The 25,294-nt window shown below is 51.3% G+C and overlaps 1 protein-coding gene across 1 annotated transcript in view; it reads left to right on the top strand.

Moving 5' to 3' along the window:
• The window catches only part of CUX2 (cut like homeobox 2), a 98,816-nt gene extending 74,807 nt beyond the window's left edge, over positions 1 to 24,009 (top strand). The window contains exons 14-21 of the mRNA XM_031442714.2: positions 5 to 679; positions 1,400 to 1,501; positions 6,250 to 7,055; positions 7,847 to 8,006; positions 14,284 to 14,556; positions 15,807 to 15,995; positions 17,274 to 17,547; positions 20,947 to 24,009. Coding sequence (XP_031298574.2) covers positions 5 to 679; positions 1,400 to 1,501; positions 6,250 to 7,055; positions 7,847 to 8,006; positions 14,284 to 14,556; positions 15,807 to 15,995; positions 17,274 to 17,547; positions 20,947 to 21,748 — 3,281 coding nt within the window. The 3' untranslated portion in view covers positions 21,749 to 24,009. The remainder of the gene's footprint in view (positions 1 to 4; positions 680 to 1,399; positions 1,502 to 6,249; positions 7,056 to 7,846; positions 8,007 to 14,283; positions 14,557 to 15,806; positions 15,996 to 17,273; positions 17,548 to 20,946) is intronic.
• Positions 24,010 to 25,294: the final 1,285 nt, after the last annotated feature.

Genomic DNA, 25,294 nt, shown 5'->3' with positions numbered 1-25,294 from the left:
CTAGAGGAGGACCCTTCGGAGGATGATTCCATCAAGGACTCTCTGGGCACAGAACAGTCCTACCCATCCCCTCCACAGCTCCCACCACTGCCAGGGCCTGAAGACCCCCTGTCCCCCAGCCCAGGGCAGCCCTTACTGGGCCCCAGCCTGGGCCCCGATGGCCCTCGGACTTTCTCGCTGTCCCCCTTCCCCAGCCTGGCTTCGGGGGAGAGACTAACAGGGGACGCGCTGCTCTCCAAGCACATGATGCCCCCGGCCGCCTTCAAGGGGGAGGCGGGGGGCCTGCTGGTGTTCCCTCCGGCCTTCTACAGCGCCAAGCCCCCCACAGCCCCTGCCACCCCAGCCCCTGGCCCTGAGCCACCTGGAGGCCCCGAGCCAGCAGATGGTGGTGGGGGCGGCATGGCCACGACAGGGGCCGGAGCAGAGGAGGAGCAGCTGGACACAGCGGAGATCGCGTTCCAGGTTAAGGAGCAGCTGCTCAAACACAACATCGGGCAGCGGGTTTTCGGCCACTATGTGCTGGGCCTGTCCCAGGGTTCAGTCAGCGAGATCCTGGCCCGGCCCAAGCCCTGGCGCAAGCTCACAGTGAAGGGCAAGGAGCCCTTCATCAAGATGAAGCAGTTCCTGTCGGACGAGCAGAACGTGCTGGCTCTGAGGACCATCCAGGTGCGGCAGCGAGGTGAGTGCTGGCCGAGGGCCCGTCCGAGGCACAGGGGCTCAGGCCTGGTCTCCCCGGCCCAGCCCAGGGTGTGGAGCTGGCTGGGGCTGAGAGTACAGCTCTGGGTTCAGAGCCTTCATCTGCCACCTCCCAGCTGTGTGACTGCAGGAAAGTAACTTTGCCTCTCTGTGCCTCAGTTTCCCCTTCTGTAGGATAAGCAAATACATCCTTGATCCCTCCTTCCTGGGGCCTGTGGCTGCCCTTTCCCCTGAAACTGGCCCTTATGGGCGACTCAGGCTGATAACGGTGGGAGGCTAGGCCCCAGGGGCTGCTTTGGCAAGTACCCCCTGAGCATTTCCAAGCCTCAGTTTCCCCATCTGTCAGCCTCTTGATGGGGTTAAATGAGTATAAACATACAGTAACTCCTGGAGAATCATTATCCTTGATGGTGGCTGCCATCATTGATTGTTTTTTATTATTATTATTATTAGTATTAGTATTATTACTATTATTACTATTATTATTATTTCTTCAAGTCAGAATCACTTGTAGGTCCACAGTTTGTCACAAAGATTAGGTCAGTGGTGGTCCTGCCACACACACACACACACACACACACACAGTCTGGCTCTCAGTCTTCTGGCTCTGGGAGGAGGGGACCAGCCTGTCACCCCACCTAGCTCCAGGGAATGACCCCCAACACGCAGATCACTACAACAGATGCCTCCTTGCCTCCCCCAGGCAGTATCACTCCAAGGATCCGCACACCAGAGACCGGCTCGGACGACGCCATCAAGAGCATCCTGGAGCAGGCCAAGAAGGAGATCGAGTCGCAGAAGGGGGGTGAGTGTGTCCGCGCCAGGCAAGCCCTGAGGCCTGCAGGGACTGCTCTGAGCAGGAGATGAGACCTCGCCCTACCCAGAGGGGATTCCAAGCAGATCCCAACCTCTTTGACTTTTTCACAACCTGCAGCCAAGTCGGAAAGCGCTAGATCCATGCTATCCGGTATGGGCTCCGCTAGCCGCGTGTGGCTGTATCCATTTAAACTGACTAAAATTAAGCGAAATGAAAACCTCAGTTCTTCAGCCTCATAGCCACACTGCACAGGTGCTGAGTGGCAGCCGTATCAGGCAGCACGCCCTCACCGTGGGGCTCTGTTGGCAGGACTGGTTTGGGCTGTCCAGGTGTCCTCCACTCGGGAGGCTCAGTGATCAGTAATCATGCAGAAGCTTGTCCAGCACAGAGGCCTGAGCCTCACCCCTGACCGTCGGTCTCACCTGCCTCCTGGCACCTCTGCTGTCCAGTTCCCAGGGAGAGGTCGTCCTCCTGGCTTCCTCCCACCTCTCCAGCGTGCCACCTACACTTTCCTGGTGGGTGCCACACTCACACACTCAGTGGCTAAAAACAGCACATTTATTACCTGGAAAGTCAGAAGTCCAGTGCCAGCCCCCCTGGGCTACTCTGGTCCAGGTGTTGGCAGGGCTGCATTCTCTCTGGAGGCTCTCAGGGAAAATCCATCTCCTTGACTTTTTCAGCTTCTAGAGGCCCCTGTATTCTTTGCCTCATGTCCCATTTCTTCATCTTACTATCAAAGCATCTCTCTCTCTGATCTCTCTGCCTTTCTCTTATAAGTACCTGTGTGATTATGTGTGACCCACCCAGATAATCCAGTATAATCTCCTCATCTCAAAATCCTTAACTCTCATCCCATCTGCAGAGTTCTTTTTGCCACGTGAAGTAACATATTCACAGGGCCCAGGGATTGGGACATGGGTATCTTTGGGGGAACCACTGTCTAGCCCGTCACTGTGCACTTTCTCCATCAGCCCCTCAAACATGGGGTACCCCCGAGCTCCACCCCAGGTCCTCTGACTTTCTTACTCTTCCTAGATAAATTAATCCACTCCTGGAAGTTTCAACAATCAACAACTCCCAAATCACTCCCTCTCCAGGCCAGACCCCTCTGGAGAGTTCTGGAGCCACAAGCCAAATGGCTGGCTGGTCATGTCCACCAGCGTCCCCTATTGGCATCTCAAATTTAACATGTCTGAGACGGAACTCTCTACCCTTCACTGCCTCCCCAAAACCACTCACTCAGGGCCTAGGAACCTGTCACAGATGGTGCTAGAAACCCAGGATGAGGTAAGGGACTTTCCTTGACCCCGCACCCCCAACAGCCAATCAGTCACCCCATCCAGAGGTCACTTACCTTCTAAGAGTTTTTTCACACTTGTCCATTCCGCACCCCAGCTGCCACCAGCCTGGTTACAGACCATCCTGCTGAGACCACTCAGTAGCCTCTCCACTGGTCTTGCCAAAGATATTCTAGGCCCCGTCCACCCCATTCTCCACCCAGAGGCCAGAGGGATCTTTCTAGACGACACGCATGGTCATATGTCACTGCTCAGAATTCTTCCATGGCTCCCCATTGCTTTCAGGATAAAATCCCAGCTTCTCAACAAGGCCTGTAGGCCCTGTTACAGTCTTCAGACTCTTCTGGACCCCACCCTGCCTCTCATATGAACTGTTTATAGTCATGCCCATTCTCATCCTGTTCTTTGTGCCCCTAATGCCATCCTCACCCCAGACACCATTCACCTGGCCAACTCCTGCTCTTACTTTTACAACTCAACTCAGAAGTCTTCTCCTCCAGGAAGCCCTCCATCCCCATCCAGATGGATTGGCTACTGCCCCTCCTTGGATTCCCCACAATTACCTATATTGCTTGGTGCAATACAGGTAATTGGCTTTGCTATTTATTAACTACGTGACCTTGAGCAAGTTACTTAACCTCTCTGTGCCTCCATTTTCTCATCTTTAAAATAGGCACAGTATTAGTACTCCCTGCTTAAGGTTGTGTGGGGATCAGGCATGGCAAGCACTCAACTGGGGCCTGGCAGGTAGAAGATGCCCCTGCAAAAAGAAAAACATAAGTAAACAAATAAATGAACAAATAAACAAATAAAAACTAACCAAAAAAGAACCTAAAAAAAAAAAAAAGATGCCCCTGAAAAGTTAACCATTGTCATTACACTTAATATTATCATTATAATGTGTCCATCGTTGCATTTGTTCGTGTTACAAATGACTCTGCAGATGTGACTATCCCTTTCACCAGTCTGGGGGATTCTTGCAGCCAGGCACTGAGTCGCATCCCTGCATCCAGCACAATGTAGTGCTATACAGTGTAGACCGTATCTGAGTTAGAACCAGACACTGGCTTAAGCACTCCCACTCTGTTTTACAGTGTCTGCTTCCCCCTGGTGGCGACTTGGAGCAAGTGTCCTGATTCCCAAGCCTCTGCTGCTGGAAGCCGAGTTTCCCAAGGGCCCTCCCTCCCACCTCCTCCCTGGGACGGGTGGAGAGAGGCTTATCCTGATGCGAGCCTACACTACCCCGTGTGTATAATCTGCTGAGCCCCTACAGTGTACACATTTATTTCTTTCTTCTTGGTCAACTTCTGCAGCAAAAGAGAGGCAGTCATTTAGTAAACATTTATTAAGTGTCTGCTCTGTGTGAGACACAGGTTACAGATGTAGATGAGACACGATACTGGGGTGAAAAGAACCATGAGAAACAGTCTAACTCTCCCACTAAACAGGACAACTGAGCTCAACGAGAGGGAGACATACAGTCACACAGAGGTCAGAGGAGAGCCCAGGTCTCCTGACTCCCTGTACAGTGCTCTTCCACCAGGGGGCCAGAAACCAGGGAGCAGGGAAATTTAAAAGACAACATCACAATAAGAAGAGAGAAGAGCATCTCATTGAGATGGCGGAGTAGAACCTTGAGTTTACCTCCTCTCATAGACACAACAAAACCACAACTGACTGCTGAACAACCACAGATTAAAAAAGACTGGAACCTACCAAAAAAGATCTACAGCTGGAGACATAAAAAGGAAACCACAGCGGGTTGGTAGGACGGCGCACTTACGATATAATCAGGTCCCATAGTCCCCGGGTGGGCCACCCGCAAACTGGAGAATGATTACATCACAGAGTTTCTCCCGTGGGAGTAAGGGCTCTGAGCCCCACATCCGGCGCCCCAGCCCAGGGGTCCAGCACTGGGAGGAGGAACCCCCAGAGCATTTGGCTTTGAAGGCCAGTGAGGCTTAACTGCAGGCGCTCCACAGGACTGGGAGAAACAGAGACTTCATTCTTAAAGAGTGCACGCAAAGTGTCACACACACCAGGACCAAGGGCAGGAGCCGTGATCTCTCAGGAGCCTGGGCCAGACCTGCCTGCTGGTCTTGGAGGGTCTCCTGGGGAGGTGGCGGGCGGGAAGGGTGGGTCAGCAGGTCCCTGGGACCCTGGCCATCCCCTCCACCACTCACCCCAGGACCCAGAGGTGAGGGTATTTAGCAGAGGGTATCTCTTCAGTGGCATATGCAGCCATTAAAGATAGAACTTCTAATCATAAGAAAAAATACTCATGTCAGTATGAAATGAAGGCAGACCAGGCTACATTTCTATGTGTCCAGTATGATCATCCTTCGCACGTAGTTAGAAAATAGAGCAGAAGGAAAAACATGAGAACATCTCCTGTGGTTGCCGCAGGGGGAGAGGTTAGAGGGCACTTTTATTTTCATCTTAACTTTTTGCACATTAGCTCTCCACCATAGGAATGTGTTTCTTTTTTTTTAATTGAGGTGAAATTCACGTAACATAAAATTAACCATTTTAAAGTGAACTATTCAGTGGCATTTAGTATACTCACAATGTCGTGCAACCACTACATCTTTCCAGTTCCAAAACGTCTTCACCCCAAAAAGGAAACTCCTTACCTATTAGCAGTCACTCCCCACTTTCCCTAAGCCCCAGGCAGCCGCCGTCTACTTTCTGTGTCTGTGGATTCACCTGTTCTGGATATTTCATATGAATGGAAACCATACAGTGTGTGGCCTTTTGTGTCTGGCTTCTTTCACTTAGCATCATGTTTTCAAGATTCTTCCATGTGGTATCATGTATCAGTGCTTCATTCCATTTTATGGCTGAATGATATTCCATTGCTGTATTAATTTTTTAATTGGGAAAATAATAGAAATTTTTTAATGGGGCTGTGAGGATCCCCTGGGGTGGAGACTGCACAACAATATGATAGCGGAAGGGCTGTGTGGATCTGGGTTGGTTCAGAGATGGGGAGACCCCAGCGTGGGAGAGGACACTTGGAGAGCAGAGGGGAGCATTGTTCTGTTTTTCCTTTGTGTTTACTACTTGTGAAAAAAGACTTTCCACTGCTTGCTTTGCAGCTCAGTAGAAAGCAGTTTATACTATGTGTTCTCTCCTGGGACTTGCTTTTATTTGCATAGATGGATCACAGCTTATGCAAAGACAAGTCTCTTTTCTTGTTATGTTATCCCCATGAGCACTTTCTCCACACATGCTAAAATCTCACTGTCCACCTGGTTTTTAATGGCTGTCTAATATTCTGCCATATGGAGGGACGGTAATTTACTTAACCCAATCCCCAGCTGTTGGACACAGAGGTTGCCTCCAGCATTTTGCTGGTATACTGTGCTGTGAACATCTTTGTCCTTCAAGCCACACCCTGCGCTTGGGCCCCCAGCCACCTTGTCATCTGTCCCACAGGTGATCCGAAGACTTCAGCGACCCCACTGAGCATCTCCAACGGCACAGCCCCCGCCAGCACCTCGGAAGATGCCATCAAGAACATTCTGGAGCAAGCACGCCGTGAGATGCAAGCACAGCAGCAGGCCCTGCTGGAGATGGAGGCAGGCCCGCGGGGCCGCTCGGTGCCTACCTCGCCCCCAGAGCGCGGCGCCTCCTTGGCCGCCACGAGCCAGAACGGGGCCCCAGCCCACGTCAAGCAGGAGGACAGCGGTGTCGGTGGCGGTGGTGGTGTTGGCGGCGGGGGGACCAGCAGCAGTGCCACGCAGACATCCCTCACGGTCCTGTCCCCAGCCGCCTTCGTTCAGAGCATCATCCGGAAGGTCAAGTCGGAGATCGGCGATGCCGGCTACTTCGACCACCACTGGGCTTCGGACCGCGGCCTGCTCAGCCACCCCTACACCTCCGTTTCCCCCTCACTCTCCTCCTCCTCCTCCAGCTACTCCGGCCAGCCCAACGGGCGGGCCTGGCCCCGCGGGGACGAGGCCCCCACGGCCCCCGAGGATGAAGCCATCGGGAGCGAGGACGAGCCCCTCAGGGTGGGCGAGCTCAAGGCCGAGGGGGGCGGCCCCGAGGTAGGCAGCGGCGGGCGGCTGGCCTACTACCCGGCCTACGTGCCCCGCACACTGAAGCCCACCGTGCCGCCCCTGACCCCCGAGCAGTACGAGCTCTACATGTACCGCGAGGTGGACACGCTGGAGCTGACACGCCAGGTCAAGGAGAAGCTGGCCAAGAACGGAATCTGCCAGAGGATCTTCGGGGAGAAGGTGAGGATGGTGGGGCCTCCTGGAGGCTTGGGGGCCTGGGGCCATGGGACCTGGGGAGGGAGGACCCCCAGCATCTGTGGTCTGGAAAGTGCGTGTGTGTGAGTGTGTGTGCGCATGTGTGAGAGCAAGAACTTGGCAGAAACACAATTCAGACCCAGGTCTGCATGACCCCCAAATCCCTCTTTCCGACTATCCCTGTGTCTAGCTATCCCTAGGCTGTAGGAAGGGGGCCACGGGCAAGGCTGGCATTCAGTTCTGTGGTTGTTAAAGCAGTGAAATGCTTCCATCTCTTTAGGAAATAGCTACCTACCCACCCTCTTCTGGGACCTTCCTTCCCTCCCATGGTCCAGCCACTGGCTGGTTAAGACTCAGCCCAGCTTGATGGGGGCAATGGTTGGGGGGGGTGCCTACTGATTAGTTGGTACCAGTCGTTAGGTAGTTTTTAACATCACCTCTGCCTGTAATGAGCATTAAGTCATAAGCTCAGAGAAGGGAGAAGTGACCTGAATGGGAGACACAGGAAGGCTTCCTGGAGGAGGGGACACTTAAGGGGTCTTAGAGTCCAGGTAGGATTTTTACACATAGGAAAATCAGGAAGAGCACTGCAGGTGGGGAGCACAGTACAGGCACACAGCAGGCACTTGGGGCATGAAGGACAATTGAAGGTAGCCCTGGCCTCTCAGGTAGCAAGAGTGAACAGTGGCCTTAAGGGTCCTGGGGTTAGTGGTGGACAGGACAGCCAGGGTCCCAGGGACCTGGTGACCCACCCTTCCTGCCCTCTCCATCCCCAGGTGCTTGGCCTGTCCCAGGGCAGCGTGAGTGACATGCTGTCCCGGCCGAAGCCGTGGAGCAAGCTGACGCAGAAGGGGCGGGAGCCCTTCATCCGCATGCAGCTGTGGCTCTCGGACCAGCTTGGCCAGGCCATCGGCCAGCAGCCCAGTGCCTCCCAGGGTGAGTGCAGACGGGGCCCCAGAGCTGCGGAGAGCCCTCGCTCTTCCAGTCTGTGCAATGGCCTTACTGCCCAGGTCTGCCCTGCTCAGTCCCCACTGCCCCGGCCACCACTGTTGCTGCCCTGGAAGTTTGCTCCTAGTTGGTGTCCCTGCTCCCCATTCATCCTTCCTTCAACCAGACATGTCTGTCACTGGTTTTAAACCTCTAGGTAGCGCCGAGGTGCCTAGAGCAGTGGAGAAAATGCTCTGCATGGGGAGTCCCACCCTGCCACTCCCATCAGGAATCTGCTGATCGATCTCTTTTTCCCAATGATCCAACAGGTAGCCTCAAAATCCTTCTTAGCACAGGGCCTTGGGCAGCTGTTATCCATCCATTTAATGATGCACTGTCAGGGTGGAGTCTGAACTTTTCCTGGAAAAGGAAACTGAGGCTCAGAGAGTTACCCAAGTTCACAGAAAGTGGGGAGGGGGGATCCCTGGGGTAAGGGGGGACACTCCATGGAACCCAAGCTCCCTCACCCATGACAACCAGTGGGCAGATCCATAAGGGCCCTGGTGAGGTACCACCCATGAGAGGGCATGGTGGCCAGGACAGGACATCTGATCTGCCTGCTGAGACCAGAGAAAGACAAAGACAAGGAGAGGCCAGACTCCAAGTCCGAGGACCTCAGCTCTGCCAGTTTGTCCATCTGGAAAGTGGGGATCAGTCGACAGAACAAAACCATATCCCAGGTTCACAGAAATGAACCAGATCGACAGGTATCCTCGGGAACATGACCTGAAACAGAATGTCAGGAACTAAAGCTTACATCCCAGTGATGGTGCTTGTTCTGGACGTTAACGACCATAGACAGATGTGGAAAAAGCAGCCCGCACCCACCTGCCCGGGAGAGGGGCTCTCCAGGAGGGAGGGGCCAGGAAGAGACTGGGCAGGGGCAGGGTGGGGGGGTGGGCTCTGGCTGTCTCTGATCCTTTTTACTTTAAAACAAACAGGGAGAGTGGCAGCAAATGGAGCAGTGTTCACATCTGTTACGGTGATGGGCCCAGGGAAGGGAGGGAGGACTTGTACTTTCTGTATATTTCTATAGCTTTGAAATACTTTCTGTTTTATAATTGAGGACTAGTGCAACCATTGTAATGACGGTGGTCATTTGTCACACACAGTGCTAACCATCTGCAGTGCTTTCTTCTTCAATCTTCATGTCCTTCAGTTTTATAAAAGAAGAGATCGAGGGTCTGAATAGCACAGCGACTTGCCCAAGGTCACTGGCCAGTCAGTGGCAGAGCCAGGATTAGAACACAAGATTGTCAGCCATTAGATCCCTGCCTCCTCAGATGCCCACCACAGGGCCCATGCTTGTGAAAGGGTCCCAAATCCTTTTCCTTTTTGGTGTAGTCTTGTGTTGCATTTTAACTAATTTTTTTTTCATTGTGGTAAAATTCACAAACAAAATTTACCACTTTAGCCATTTTTTTAATGTATACATCTCAGCAGCATTTAGTACATTCACAGTGTTGTGCAACCATCACCTCTGTCTAACTCCAGAGCATTTTCACCACCCCTGAAGGAAACCCCATGCCCATTCAGCAGCCACTCCCACTCTTTCCTCCCCTAAAGCCCCTCGCAACCAGTCTGCTTTCTGACTCTGTGGAGTTACCTGTTCCTGGCTTTTCATGTCAATAGAATCAAGATAATATGCGGTATTTTGTGTCTGGCTTTTTTTTTTTACTTGGCATGATATGTTGAATATTCTTCTATGTTGTGGCATGTGTCAGAATTTCATTCCTTTTTATGGCTAAATAATATTCCACTGGAGGGCTAAGCCACTTTTTGGCTATTGTGAATAATGCTGCTATTCATGGAGATGTTTTTGAACACCAGTTTTCAATTCCTTTGGCTAGAGAGGAATTGGAATTCCTGGGTCATATGGTGATTCTGTGTTTAGCTTATTGAGGAATTTCCAAACTGTTTTCGCAGAGCGATTGCAGCGTTTTACATTCCAGCAGCAATGTCTGCTGCTTCCTATTCCTCCACGTCCTTGGCAACACTTGCTGTTTTCCATCTTTGACTTTCGCCATCCTAGTGGGTGTGAAGTGGTACCTCATAATTTATATTGGCATTTCCCCAATGTCTAATTGTTCTGGTTTTTGAAAAAATCTCTTGCTTGTAGAAGGATTTGAGGTAGGGATAGAGTTAGGCAAAGACCATGAAAATGGTGTTCTGGTGGAAGAGCCTGCACAAGGAAAGGCAGGGAGGGAGGATCATACACAGTTTGGGAGGTGAGTGCAGAGGAGGGTGAGCACCTTGTTCTCTGCTCACCTGCAGACCAGGAAGCCAGGACTCAGGTTCCTGGGAGCAGAGATGTGAGTGCCAGCTGCTGGCCCCAGGGATAGGTGGTGACGGAGCCAACCAAGGCCCCCACGCCTGCACATCCTCAGCCTAGAGGCAAGAGGGTGACCCGTTGCCCATGAGGTCCTACCATGGAGGTGGGTCTGGACCTGTGCCAGCCCCCATTTTGTCCATAGCCCCCCAACACCAGGCTGCTGGGCAGGGACTGGTGCTGGAGCCTTAGGGAATTGGGGGTGAGCCAGATGCCAGGAGAGGATTCTAAAGCATGCCTTCCCCTGTGCTCGCTGCCTGCCCCAGACCCCGGGTTCATTAACCAGCCCTGTTCGCGATGCCCACAGTAGTTGACATCAGTGTCCAGGAACTTCTGTCTGAGGCTTCTCAGAATTCTCTAGAGCTCTGTCTTCCCTCCATTCCCTCCCCCGTCATTGTCTCTTGTTCTCCCCACCCTCTTGTCTCTCTCCAGCTCCCTCTCTCACTGTCACCTTCAACCTCTGCTCCCTGTGCGTCCCTCACTGCCTCTCTCCCTGTCTCTCCCTCTCCCTCCTTGTGTCTCTCCCTCACTGTCTCTTTATCATGACCAGCCATCCAGTTGCCCAGGACTTGGGACTTTCTATACCACAACCAGGAATGCTCCAGGCAAACCAGTTGGTCACCCCGTGCTCCCCCTTTCTCCCCTAGTTCCCTGCCCACACCCTGTCCAGTGCCCCCAATAAAGCCCCACCCCAGGCAAGGGGACACAGTCCCAGCCAATCTGACTGTTCCCATCCAACCTCCCAGCCCTTTATAATTGGTGTGTTCCTCCTGAGAGAGTTGATTTCTGAATCTTTCAGTCATTTTGTCAGAAATGGTCCTTGAAGTCAGCGCGTTCTCCCTGGAGGGGGTGGGTCGGGGCTGCTGCTTCAGGTGCATCGTCTGGATTTATTTCCTTCTCCTCATCCCACTGCATCTCTGGCTGGAAATCCAGCCCCCTGGGTAGGGACGTGGGAACAGGTGGCTTTCCAGGAGGCAGATGCCGTTGAAAACACTCCATTCTCCAGCTGGGCACAGCCCTCTCCCCTGCCGACAGTAGCTTGACACTTGAAGCAGTCTCTCACTGTCTCAGGCTGGCCCTTCCCTACCAGGTTTTCATCTCTGCTGGTAACAGTTACAGGGGACATGTCCATGTCAGCTCTAGCATCGCACAGAGGCCACCTGGATGGCCAGGCTCAGCCAACGGTGGGGGTGGGTACAGTCCTCATGACCCCAGACGTGGGCTGCCTGCCACACTGTGATGCCTCTGCCCAGAACGCTGAGGTTTCACATTGCATCTTTAGGGGTAATTGGGGGCCCTGGCCAAAATTTATTCACCCAGCAGCATGTCCTGCTTCCCCAGGCTCTAAGACTAACATTGGTCCTGTTGTCTGGGGGCTGTTAGTTGGTGGATGAGAGGACTATGTTGAGGGTAAGCAGATCTGAGCTCAAGTCCTGGTTTTGCCACTAGCTACTGTGTGATCTTGGACATATTGCCTAAACCTCTCTGAGCCTCAGTTTCCTCATCTGTAAAATGGGATGCCATCATACCTACCTCCTAGGGGTGTTACAAGGGTGACTTGACATCGTGGGTGTAAAACATGTAGCGCTGTCCAGGGCACGTAGTAAGTGCTCAGTAAAAGGAAGCTTCATGAGTTATTACCATCATTGTCATCATCATCATTGTTGTATTCAGTTAGGAAGAGATCTGGCACAAGTAGAAAATTATAGGAAGTGTGACAGTGTGCAGTCAAGGTGCTATTAGGCATGCACCTCAGTGAAGGGGCATTTGGGACTGAGTCTTGAAGGATGCATAGGAGTTCAAGGTTAAGGGGAAGGCATTCAGAGTGGGAAGATCAGCTTGAATAAAGGCATATGGGTTTAGAAGAGCCTAGGAGGTTTATGGGGAGTCGGGTGACTAGGGGGACTGTGAGTAGCTCCAAGTCTGTGAGGTGGGTGGGGAAAAGAGAATCCAGAATCCTTAACACCAGGACAAGGAAGTAGACGTTTCTTATGCAGGGGGCAGTGGGGAGCCATTGAAGGTTCTGGAACATGAGAGTGGTCTGATCAGAGTGATCCACTTTCTGTCCACAGGGACAGAAGAACCCATCTAGAGCAGAGAGAGGCTCAGAATGTCTTCTGGAATCAAAGCCACTGCAGGACAGTTTGGGGCTCCTTTTACTTCCTACTTATCATACATTTTTATGTTTATCTTAACAAATTTCCATCAGGTACCAGTTAAATGCCTTGAGGAAGAGGCACCTTTTTCTACTTTTCTGGAAGGCACCTTATGGACCAGCACTGAGATCCATAGACCTTCCACCACGCTCCCCACCCTTTAGGGGCGCCTGCCCTTCCTGGATTGTCAGGAGGCTCAGCGCATGCTGGAATGTCCGGTGGGGAACTCATTCCTCAGGAAGTGACCCTAGTTATCTCATGACGTCCTCTCGAAGGCCCTGAGTAGGGTGATTGCAAGTGTAGCCCTACATGTTTTATGCCCCCATTTAATAGATTCCAGAGCTGAGGTTCGGCAAAGTCATCCCACCCAGGATATCTTCTAAGTGGTTTTCTAATATATATTCACACAAAATGTCTCTCGGCAAATGAAAAACATGGTTTTAAAACTCACTTTTTTAATGTGCCCTTGTACTGTGGATATCTTCCTGTTTTTCTTTTCTCAGCTGTATTGAGATGCATTTGACGTAGAACACTATGTAAGTTCGAGGTGTACAACGTGACGGTTTGATACATGCATATGTTGCAAAATGTTTACGTCAGTAGTGTTAGCACATCCTTTCCCTCACATAGTCACCATTTTGTTGTTGTCACAGCAGTGTCAAGTACATCATACAGGACCGTTAACTGCCGTCACCACGCTGCCCATTAGCTCCCCAGGACTTACTCATCTCGCGTGGACGTCTTTTCATTATATTATTTTTAACTGCTGCAGGGACTAACCATATTTTATTTAGCTAATCTCTGGCAATTGGACTTGTAAGATCATTGCCAACTTCTTTTTTTCTTTTCTTAACTTTTAATTTTGATGTAATTTCTAATTTACTAAAGAGTTGAAATAATAGAAGCCAACTCCCTATACCCTACACACAGGTTCACCAGCTGCTAATTTTGCCACATCTGTGCTCTTTCTCTCTTGACCATTTGAGAAATTAGTTGAAGACATCACGTTCCTTTGCCCCTAAATACTCCAATGTTTCCCCAAAACGAGAAATTTTACAATGATACGGTGCTGTTATGTAACAGACCATCTATACCCAGGTTTCCTCTGTTGTCCCAATAATCACCTTTGTATAATTTTATCTTTGCCTGTCCGGGATCGTATTCAGGATCACTTGTATTTAGTCATGTCTCTTTAGTGTCTTTCAATTTGGACAATTCTTCTTCCTCTCTTTGTTTTTCAGTTTTGATATTTTTGAAGACTTAGAAGCAGCTACGTTGTAGACTGGCTCAGTTCAGCTTTGTCTGTTGCTTCCTCGTGGTTAGATGCAGGCTGTGCTGTGCACTATGGGCAGGACTGTCACAGAAGTGATGCTGCTTCCTTCTTGGTACATTGTATCAGGAGGCACCAGCTGTTGATTTGTCCTGTGACTGGTGATGTTAACTTTGATCATTTGGTTAAGGTGGTGTCTACCAGGTGGCTGTGCTATAAAGTTACTACTTTTCCCTTTGTAATTACTAAGTATCTTGTGGGGAGATATTTTGGAACTATGTAAATCCTAGTCCTCATCTAACTTTGATCTGCTAGCGTTCACATCCAGGGGGTCCCTGCCTGAGATAATCCTGTGGTGGTTGCAAAATGGGTTGTTGCCAGCTCTTGGCTCTAACCGACAAGCCTGCCCAAACCATGTATGTCTATGTCAGATTGCAGTAACTGCCTTCTCTGTCTCCTTGTGGCCCACAGCCAGTCCCACAGAACCGAGGTCCTCGCCATCCCCACCCCCTAGCCCCACGGAGGCACCGGAGAAGAGCTCGCAAGAGCCCTTGAGCCTGGCACTGGAGAGCAGCAAGGAGAACCAGCAGCCAGAGGGACGCCCCAGCTCTTCACTGGGTGGAAAGATATACTCGGGCAGCCAGACCACAGGGGGCATCCAGGAGATTGTGGCCATGTCCCCCGAGCTGGACACATACTCCATCACCAAGAGGGTCAAAGAGGTCCTCACAGACAACAACCTAGGTACAGGGTGGTGGGAATCAGGGATGCTGCCTCCCATCCTGGTTGGCTCCTATTGCCTTGAGGAAAGTGCCCGCAGCGAGATCCCAGGCACTGGGGTCCAGCCTGCAGGTGCCGGTCAGCCCCGGGGCATCCAGGACCCTCTGGGAGGCATCTGACTCTGACCTGGGTGTCTCAGTGGGACAAAAGGGAGGTGAATATTGGTCTGACAAGACCTGAAATCCTTAGCCCACAGCTTTCAAAACTTCCTTCTAGGAGGACTGAGAGAATCCCAGTAACAGTGAGACTTGAGCACAATCCTGATCCAGTGCTGGGGGCACAGAGGAGAAATCTGGATTCTTTAATTTTCTGAGTCACAAACTCCCCCAAGTCTCAGATGCAAGTCAAACCCCCCGCCCAGAGGGATGCACACAAACTCCAACTTTTCCCTACAATTTCTATTATAAAAATAAGGTATCATTATTTAAAAATATCAAACAATACAGAAAAAAACACAGGTTAAAATTTAAATAAACAAAATCCCCCCACCATCCAGGCACCCTCCATAGTTTTTCTGCATCTTTGACACTTTCTGAACACATACAAGAATATATGCACATCTAGTTTCTTCTTTTTTTTTCTAAGTAGATGAAATTACATGTATGCTATCCTTCATCTTGCATTTTAAAAATGAACACTTTTGCCGACACTCTTCCACATTAGAATGAGTAGACCGCCTGCATTCTTTGTCACTTGCAAAGTGTTTCAGGCCATGAATGCCCCACATTTTTTACCCAACTGTTGAGCATTTTGCTTGTTCCCAATTTCCTGCTGCGTCTGAAACAACATCCATACGCATCTTTGTGCCCTTGGGGAAGTACAACTGGAAGGTAAACCCCAGGCAGCAGACCTGCTGGGTCAGAGGATATGCACATTGAAATTTTCATAGAATCTGTCAAATTACTCTCTGACAAGGTGATACTAATTTGTACGCATGAAGTTTGCAGGTAACTTCAGGGATCCCCTGGGAGTGAAGAACATCTCAGTTACAAAAGCATTTTTGGTTTCTGTCTGCCCCCCACATCTCATATTTTGCTGAAAGGTCTCCCCCAGAATCACACTGGGGTTGGGTTTCCCCTGTGTGTCTGGTTCTCCCTTCTGAGTTAGTGGAGACCTTCCCCGAGCTCTCCCCTGTCTCTGGCCCCTTTTCTGTCTCTCCTGGGAGCACCCCTGCCCAGCCTGGGGTAACAGGTTGCCCTCTTCCGTGTCCCCAGGGCAGCGGCTGTTTGGGGAGAGCATCCTGGGGCTGACGCAGGGCTCCGTGTCTGACCTGCTGTCCAGGCCCAAACCCTGGCACAAGCTAAGCCTGAAGGGGCGGGAGCCCTTCGTGCGCATGCAGCTGTGGCTCAGTGACCCCCACAATGTGGAGAAGCTGAGGGACATGAAGAAGCTGGAGAAGAAAGGTGAGCACTGGGTACTCTGGGTCTGGCCTCGAGTCTTCCCATTGGAACCATATCTGGTTGTAACACAAATAAACCAGGGGCCCCGGGGTCCAGTCATAGCCATCCCACAGAATAGAGCTGAAAGCCATTAAAATATTTACTGCTTCTCGCCTGAAAATTCCAATACCCCATCTCTCTCAGCATCCCTTCACACACTCAGAGCTACTCCCAAGTCTTGCAGCCACAACTATACATTCCTCAAAACGTTCTCTCGCACTGATGCCTCCGTCCTCTGCATCAGCTCCCTCTCGGGTGAACCGCCTTTGCCCATTACCCAGATTCTACACAGCAAAGCACAGAACTGACCCAGCAAGAATCCCCCACCGTGGGAGTGGACAAGGAACTGCAGATTGTCACATTGTCTAATACTTTATATCCCTGAAAAAAAGAGCCGGCCTTCAGCACCTGCTTTGTGCCCACCTAGCCTCATGCTGTGCGTAGAGGATTCCTGGGTCTTAAAAAGCTCTCAGGGTCCAGCTGGGAGATAAGATACAAGTTGAAAAGTTGTCATCCAGGGCACCAAGAAAGTTCATGATGAGGGTCCAGAGTCAAGCCAGGCAGTAAGGGGCACGTGGGGCCGGGCCAGGGCTGGGCTGTTGGCGTCAGACAGCTAAGAACTTGACCTGCTGCTCCCAGGCTGTGTGACCTTGGGCAAGTTACTTCCCCTCTGTTTGCTGCTTCCTCCTTCATCTGAAAGAAAGAGTTGTAGCATCTCAATCAGGGCATTGCCGTGAGGATTAAAGGAGACCCTAATACCTTCCTTCCTCCATTCTGAGTGAGGTGGGCTTTTCCCCCCCACCTTTTGATGATTTGAAACTGAGATGCATCATGCAATTACTGTGTTTGTTGAAAATTAATGTCCTGCCCCCACCCGCAGTAAAACTAGTGAAATTCAAGGACACTTCTGGCAATCAAGAGAATGCCACAGAGCAGCCTTCTGCAAGCACTTCCTATCTGAGGCGAGGCACCCTGCTAAACCCTCTACAGGTGTTAACACTTAGGTTGCTAATGACCAGACACGGGGGCAGGTGTGGGTAGGCCGGCGTCTCGGCCGCAGGATCAGGAGGAAGTGGAAGGAGAGCGAGGAGGGAGAAAAGGCTGAGACTGGGCAGGGGGCCTTAGGTTTGGGGCTGGAAGGGCTCTGAGGACGGCTGGCTGACGCTCCATTCAGCTCGGGTAGCGATGGGCCTCTGGTCGGCCCCTCTCAGCCCTCCCCCCTCCCTGCCCCGCCCGCCTCAGCCTACCTGAAGCGCAGGTACGGCCTCATCAGCACCGGCTCAGACAGTGAGTCTCCAGCCACCCGCTCCGAGTGCCCCAGCCCTTGCCTGCAGCCCCAGGATCTCAGCCTCCTGCAAATCAAGAAGCCCCGAGTGGTGCTGGCCCCTGAGGAGAAGGAGGCGCTGAGGAAGGCCTACCAGCTGGAGCCCTACCCCTCCCAGCAGACCATCGAGCTCCTCTCCTTCCAGCTCAACCTCAAGACCAACACCGTCATCAACTGGTTCCACAACTACAGGTGGGCCCACTGGTGGGGAGTGGCCGCTGGGCGGGTGGGCAGAGGTCTCAGCCAGACCCACTTCCGCTTCCCAGGGCCTGGAAGAGCCCAATGTGGCCTCTGGGCGATGCGGAGACCGTATTGCACAGGTGTTTAGATTCATAACACAGGCAAACCTGAATGTAAGTCCCAGCTTCACCATTTCCAGCTGTGAGGCCTGGGCAAGTGACCTCACCTCCCTGAGCCTCAGTCTTCCACCTTATAAAATGGGAACCAAGATGGGATCTTCTTCATAGCATTGTCCAGAGGATGTGATGGGGCTGACAGACTTACATAAAAGACCAGGCACACAGTATCTTTATTATGCTTTCACTCAGCTTGTTCTGCATCTGCCTCTGTAAAGAGTCAGGAAATGGTGTTTGGGGCACAGGCCTGAGGAACCCTGCCTACCCACTGAGACTTGCCGGAGCCCCGATAGAGCTCTTGGCCTCTCCTGTGCCCGAGGCCAAAGGAAACCCCTCTGGCAGCCCCTCGGGCCCCACCTGCCTCGGAGTGGGTGACGCCTGTTTGCAGCTTCCCTCCCCCGCTCACCAGTCCCTAGTCCTAGGAGGATCTGACCTGCAGTAACTGGGCTGCCTGGGGGTTTAGTCCCAGGGCCAGCGCAGGGCATTGACTGGGTCCAGCAATTCCCAAGGAGACTGCGAGGGGCTTCCCGAGAGCCCTGTGGGGATGACTTGATGGGATTTCAAGGCCCATCCTCCGAGGCACTCCCCACCAAGTTAGAGCAAGTGATGTCTCTGGTGCCCCTGTGGTGCCAGAGAGGAGAGTCTCTTGATCCCCAAGAGAGAAGAGGAAGGAGGAGCCTGGAAGGGTGGAACACCTGAAATCCCCTCTCCACAGCCCAGGCTTGGGCATCCACAGACCTGAGTTCACACTTTGCTGTGTGTTATTGGGCAAACCACTGTACCTCTCTGAGTCTCATCCCTGTTTTACAGATAAGGAACCTAATACTTACCCTACAATGCTGAACTGAGGATCCAAGGAAAAACTTTAGGCATAAACACATTGTAAATATTGCTTATTATTCTGGCTCAGTCTGCCAAACGACAAATGACAGAGGTCCTTAAAGCCTTATGTCCTTCCTCCCAGTGGGATGTGGGGGTGTTCTCTCCCCTCTTGTTCCCCACAGGAACTGAGCCTTCCATTATTACCCAACATATTCACTCAACAAAATTTGCCATGTATGCGTAGGGAGCCAGGATCTGGAGATACTGGGGTTTAAGGCTATCATCCCTGCCCTTAGGGAGCTTAACATCGCAAACAAGATACATTCACTACAGCATAATAAAAGCTGTGAAACAGGAAGTAGCAGACTACGAGAAAAGGGAATTTTACCTGGGGAAGATTCTACAGAAGAGGGGGTATTTGAGCTGGGCTTTGAAGGAGCATGGAATTCCCCTCCCAAAAGAAACCACTCTCAAGGAGTTATAAGTATGGGAGAATACATTACTTCATTTGGTAAATATTATCGCTCACCTGCTCTGTGCCGGGCACCAGAGAGAATAAGACAAAGTCCTTGCATCCTTTACACATCAGCAGGGGAGGTCACTGTTGACTGAGTACTCGTATTAATGTGTCATTACAAACTACAGTGAGCTCTGGGAAAGGTGAACAGTAGGATGTTTTGAGAAAAAATTACCAGGAGGAAACTGCTGTAGACTTGGGAGTGAGGAAGTGGGGTGGCTAATTTTTACTATGGTGTGAATGACTATTAGTCTCATATTTATACTTAATCTACAGTTTGGAAGTTCTGATGACAGAGCTTCAGGCCTTGCACCATCCCAAAACACCCTCAGGGAGGAGGGTATAGCTCAGTGGTAGAATGTGTGCTTAGCGTACGTGAAGTCTTGGGTTCAATCCCCAGTACCTCCATTAAAATAAATGAGTAAACCTAATTACTTCCCCACTAAAACAAAAACAAACAAAACACCCTCAAATCCCACCTTAGTGGAAACAATTAGGACTCCCCTCTGTTCCCAGCAGCTCTTCCCTCTCAAGGGGACTAAAGGAGATGGCAGAGTCCCCTGGAAGGTGAGCAAGGCTGTCTTTGTGGAGGGATTAGGGACTAAGAGAGGGAAGTGAGCCAGATCACCCCTCATATTCCCCCAGGCTGAGGATCCTGGGATGGGGCCCCACCCCCCACCTGGGCAGGGAGGCAGGAGAGTATAGCTGGACGGCTGAGTTCAGAGCCCAACTGCACGGCTTGCTGGCTGTGTGACCATGGCTTTCCCTGTGCCTCTCTGAGCCTTGTCACCTTTGTCAGTGGGAGTGAGACTAGCATCCCCCTCATAAGCTTATTATGAAAAATAAATGAAATAATCTGCAGAAAGTGCTGGGCCAGCACCTGATACATGGTAAGCTCCCATGATTATGGTATTTATAATTACAGTTTATAAGTGGTAGTGTTGTATATCTGTAAACATGTACTTCGTTATTATTATGTTATTAATATAATATATGATATTATTACTATAAATGGGCAGAGGGCTACAGCTTTGAAGATGCTGAGGAAGCCCTGTTGCTCTGTGACCTTGAACGAGTGATTTGACCTCTCTGGACTTCATGCTATACAGGAAAATAATTAATGGAGTTAGACCCATTCCTAGCTTTTCCTGCTCTAAAACACAGTGTATGAGACTAAGGTTCTCTCCAACAGCAGGGAGCCCATTGAAGTGAAGAGAGGATGGGTTTTGGACTAGAATTCAGGGTACCAGGTTCCGGTCCTGGCTCTGTCTCTGTGTGCTTTGCTGACCTAGACAAGTTACTGTATGTGCCTCATCAGAAGGGACTGATGTCTGAGAGTCCCTTCAGGAAAGAAGCAGGGAATTATTGCCACAAACTAGATCTGGGTTTGACTTTGAGAAATGCTCTAGAACAGCGCTGTCCAATAGAAATACAATAAAAGCTACATAGCCACATGTTTTTAATAAAAAGAAACATTAAATTATAATAGTATATTGTATTTAACCCATACATACAAATATAACCATATCAACATGTAATCAATATAAAAACTTTATTACTGAGAGAACCACATGTGACCAGTGGCTACTGTCTGGACAGCACAGGTCCATATTGTGAACTTCGGAATCCAACAGCCCTGAGTTCAAGTCCTGGCTGTGTGACCTGGGGCAAGTCACTCAACAACTCTGAGCCTTGTTTCCTCTTCTGTGAAGTGGGGATGATAATAGCTCTCACCTTGTGGGGTTGTGAAGTTACTAAGATGCTGGATGTGAAGAAGCTTAGTACCTAGTGAGCCCCCGAGGGAAGTGGGTGGGGTCAAATGCCACTTGTGTAATTTGAGCCCAGGGTTAGCCGGGGCCACATCTCGCCCCTTGCTCACCGCCGTCTCTGCCCCAGGTCCCGGATGCGCCGGGAGATGTTGGTGGAAGGGACCCAAGAGGAACCAGACCTCGAGCCCAGTGGGGGTCCTGGCATCCTGCCACCAGGCCACTCCCACCCAGACCCCACCCTGCCGAGCCCTGACTCTGAGGCTGAGGACCAGAAACCTACCATGAAAGAACTAAAGCTCCAGGAGGGTCCCGAGGAGAGCATCACACCCCTGACCCCCCAGGACAAGGCTCAAGTGAGGATTAAGGAGGAACAGACTGAGGAGACTGCTGAGGAAGGGGCAGGCGGCCAGCTCCGGGATTCAGAGGAGCCGGACAAAGGCCAGGGTTCCTCCACGGAGGTGCATCCCGACCCTCTGGGTAACGACGGACTCCCAAAAGCAGCCCCAGGCCTGCTCCTTCCCGGAGGGACCACCCCAGCCTGCCCCTCACTGCAGCCCCCCCAGGAGAGCGAGGGTGGGGAGCGGCTCCACCCGGACCCTCTAAGTTTTAAGTCGGCCTCGGAGTCCTCACGCTGCAGCCTAGAAGCGTCACTGAACTCACCCTCGGCTGCCTCCTCGCCGGGCCTCATGATGTCTGTGTCCCCAGTCCCCTCCTCCTCAGCTCCCATCTCCCCCTCCCCACCCGGTGTCCCCCCCGCCAAAGTGCCGAGTGCCAGCCCCACTGCCGACACGGCCGGGGCCTTGCACCCCAGCGCCAAGGTGAACCCCAACTTGCAGAGGCGGCACGAGAAGATGGCCAACCTGAACAGCATCATCTACCGGCTGGAGAGGGCTGCCAATCGGGAGGAGGCTCTGGAGTGGGAGTTCTAAAGGCGGGGGCGCCCTGGGCGGCCGCCCTCCCCCTCACACCCCTTTCTCCCAGCCGAGGCGCCGTAAGGAAAGGAGGAGCTTTGCCACCACGACGTGGACAGCACCTTTAGGCCATCTACATTTTGCTGTAATCCTAGTTCTGCGAAGCTGCGAGTGAGCAGGTGGGGCGGGTGCCACTGCCTCCTCTTTTCAGCAGCCCCGGCCCCAGGGAGCACCCTCTTCTCCACCCGGATCTCTCCACAGGAGACAGAAGCGAAGTGGCGCCACAGTTTCACCTGGAAACTCACAACTCTTTTAGAAAAATAAATAAATATTTATAGACCTCTTTTAGATATTTTAATAAAGGATCCTTTGGAATTTATTCCCAGCCAATGCTGTTTTGATATTACAGAGAGTTATAAAATCAGGACGCTGTCACAACTGTTGCGAAGTATACACTGAAGTTGTGTCGTTTTTGCCACTAGATGAGATTAAAAGAAGACAATTGTTCAAAGCCATCACAAAACACTATAAGACTGACCAAAATTTAGATAACCTTTGATCCGCGGTTTTTTTTCCACGTCTGTCTGTGAGACACAGCGCGTTGCTACCGTCCTTCCAGAAACCGTGCTGAAAAGAGAAAGTCCAAAAGACTCTAAATGAAAACACTGATGCCGTTGAGGATGTGTTTCATTCTGGTGGTCTGTTTTGCAACCTTGACAGCACAGAATGTCCCGTGCCATTGTAAATGTTGTAGAGATGTGGGCTGTGGCTGACCATCCTATCCGAGATGTAACCAAACAAACTGCTTACACTCCCTCCAGTCAGAAACCCGTGGGCCGTCGAGGCTGGACATCCATCTCATCCATCTGGATCCTTTGGAAACCGGGGTATGGCGCAGAGTGACCCCATTCCCCAACCTGAATCGTGGCCACAGCGCAGGAAGTTTCCCCACTGGCTTTCCAGAGCGAGGCTAGCTGCCATCTTCCCCTCCTTATGTTTTAAGAAAATAACAGCATTGTTCATCCCACAAGCCCCCAGCTCAGCACCCAGCACCAAAAAGTAGATTCATCAAACTAGAGACCCCAGCTCCCCTTGTCACCATCTTCTCTCATGTTGACCCTAGTGCTGTTTCTGGAAGGCACCTGCCCCTCCAGGTGTATGCAGAACAAAGCTAAAAGGTTGAGTTCACCACAGCATGACCACCATAATCTCCAAGTCCACCCTCCTGCCTTCTAACACATGACCTTTTGGGGAACAAAGACTCAACCCCCCAACTCAGAGAAACCCTTTCTCCAGCGTCTCCATCATCCTGGTTTCTAGGGGGAGAGTTCCCAATTTGGATGGAACGGCCGGCCACCATACTGGTTATTGAACCTCTCCTGGTTTTCTTTTACTTTTCCAAACTGTGGGAAGGCTGAATTGGGCGACTTCCCAGCTGAGTCCAGAAGGACGATGAAAGGCGGTCATAATCGGTGCCAACCCAATGCCAGTGGGAGAGGTGGCTGATGGGAGGGCTCCAAGGATGCAGCAAGTATTTTGAAACCAGGCCGGCAAAATCCAGTGACCAGAAGGAGACAGCTGAGGGCCGTTCCAGAAATCTCAGCTCTCATGCACCCAGCCCAGGCTGCAGTCTCCACGCCAACCGATGAAGAACAACGCAAACCCTGCAGGAAAACCTCCTTTTCCATACACCCAGGCTATGCATCGCAGAGTTTTCCACTGTATACATTTTTATCCAGATGAAGGTATTTTTGTATTTTGACAATAGGAAACAGTGACCAATTTTCAAAGCAATCAAATCTGGAACAAACGAAACATCTCCTTTTAGCCACCACCGCCCTGTCGCAATTAAGGCAACCGTGGGGGAACATGCCACTTTTTACTGTTGAAACCCACACAACCCTGAAATCCAGGCTTACATGCAGACTGCGATTCTTAGAGGACTACATCTGGCTTTTGTGTGATGGGATTTGATGAAGCACTTAGTACAGTCTTTTGAACATGGAAATCCTATTGTCCCTAAAGCTAGCAGGCCCGTGAACAACTTTGTCAGGTTCGCGTCCTATAACGGTAAACACAGAACAAAAACCCACAAAACTGTTTCTACGAGAGATTGATGAACTTTGTTTAAATTCAAAAAAAAAAAAAAAAAAAAGAAAGGAACATGTTCTGTAATAAACGCGTCAGTCAATACAGAATTGTATAATAATGTCTGGGTGTCCTGCTTGCTTTGTTCTGGAGCTGGGGGTGCAAATCGGGGGTCAGAGCTGGCCCTCAGGTGTTTTACAAAGCGCTATATTTAAAAATTGTTTTTTTTTTATTCATTTGCCACCATTCAAATATGGGGGCATATCATGTAAAAATCACAGTTACTGGCTTCACTTGCAAATAGTAAGATCTGGCCACACTGGGCCCAAGTTCCAGTGTGACAGCAGCCACTGAGCAGCGGCCACCCCCGTCAGGACACGTGCCAGTGGTGTGTCTCAGTCTGCGCCTGCGCCACCTGCCCGGGCCTGTGGACATCTCGGTTGGCGGTTGTGCTCTGGGCTCCAACAGAGGACGATGTAAGGATTGGAATCCACTTTCCACTCAGTGCAGCAGGTGGAAGCTGGTCTAGATCTAAGGAGCCAAGATTCACACCCTGCCCCCCAAACTGGGGGCCATGACCCCAAGACCAGCTGATTTTTACAAGCTGTGCCCATGTCAGTGGAGTGTGTGAGTGATGGGGGCCCCATCCCCCTGAGGGGAAAATGCCAAGAGGGGCTTCCTGGTGACCAACACCTACCCCCTTCCCAGTGTATAACTAAAGCTTCGGATTCGACATCTAAAAAATGGGGGTATCAGAGCAGCCAACTCAGAAGGTCATTATCAGGAATAATCATGCATGTTAAACACCTAAAACTGTGGCACCTAAGGGCTCTGTATTGCTTGTTTTCATGAGCAGGGGTTGGGTTCTTTCGACCCGTGATCATGAGTCTCTCTGTGCATCAGGCTGCAAGAGGTTTGTTTTTTTCCTGACTAATGGTATCGAGAGGGTTCCTGAAGTGGCATTAAACGTTACTCACCCATGAGCCAAGGGTGCGTGGCATCCCGAGACAGACTTTTCCTCTTTGGAAACCTTCTGAGCACCGGTTTTTCCGCACGTCCTTGTGATTAATGACCTCTCCCTTGGTTAGGATAACTATTGGATATAGGATAGTCAAACCCAGCAGGACGACCTGGGATGCCTGAGCACCCCTCACAGGGAGGAGGGCAGTAGCGAGGAAGAGCCAAGCCCCCATGGGCCCTCGGGGTCCTGAGCTAGCTACTCAGGATGACGTTTCAGTTGGCCTGGCCTTTGCTCAGAATCAGAATGAGAGTCAAGAGCTCAGGGTGTGGAGCCAGACCACCTGGTCTTAACCCCAGCTACAGATATGACCTGAGCAAATGCCTAGCTTCTCTGTGCCTCAGTTTTCTGAGCTGTAAAGTGGGGATGATCATAATGGGACCTTCCTTATAAGGTAGTTATAAGGACTCGAAAGAAGTCAAGCCAAGGACTTGCCCTTTGTACCCTTGGTTTGCAGC

The sequence above is a fragment of the Camelus dromedarius genome, chromosome 31 (genome assembly GCF_036321535.1).
Source record: "Camelus dromedarius isolate mCamDro1 chromosome 31, mCamDro1.pat, whole genome shotgun sequence".
Classification (NCBI taxonomy): domain Eukaryota; kingdom Metazoa; phylum Chordata; class Mammalia; order Artiodactyla; family Camelidae; genus Camelus; species Camelus dromedarius.
Note: the sequence above shows the minus strand (reverse complement) of the source record. Positions and strands in the feature narration are given on the sequence as shown.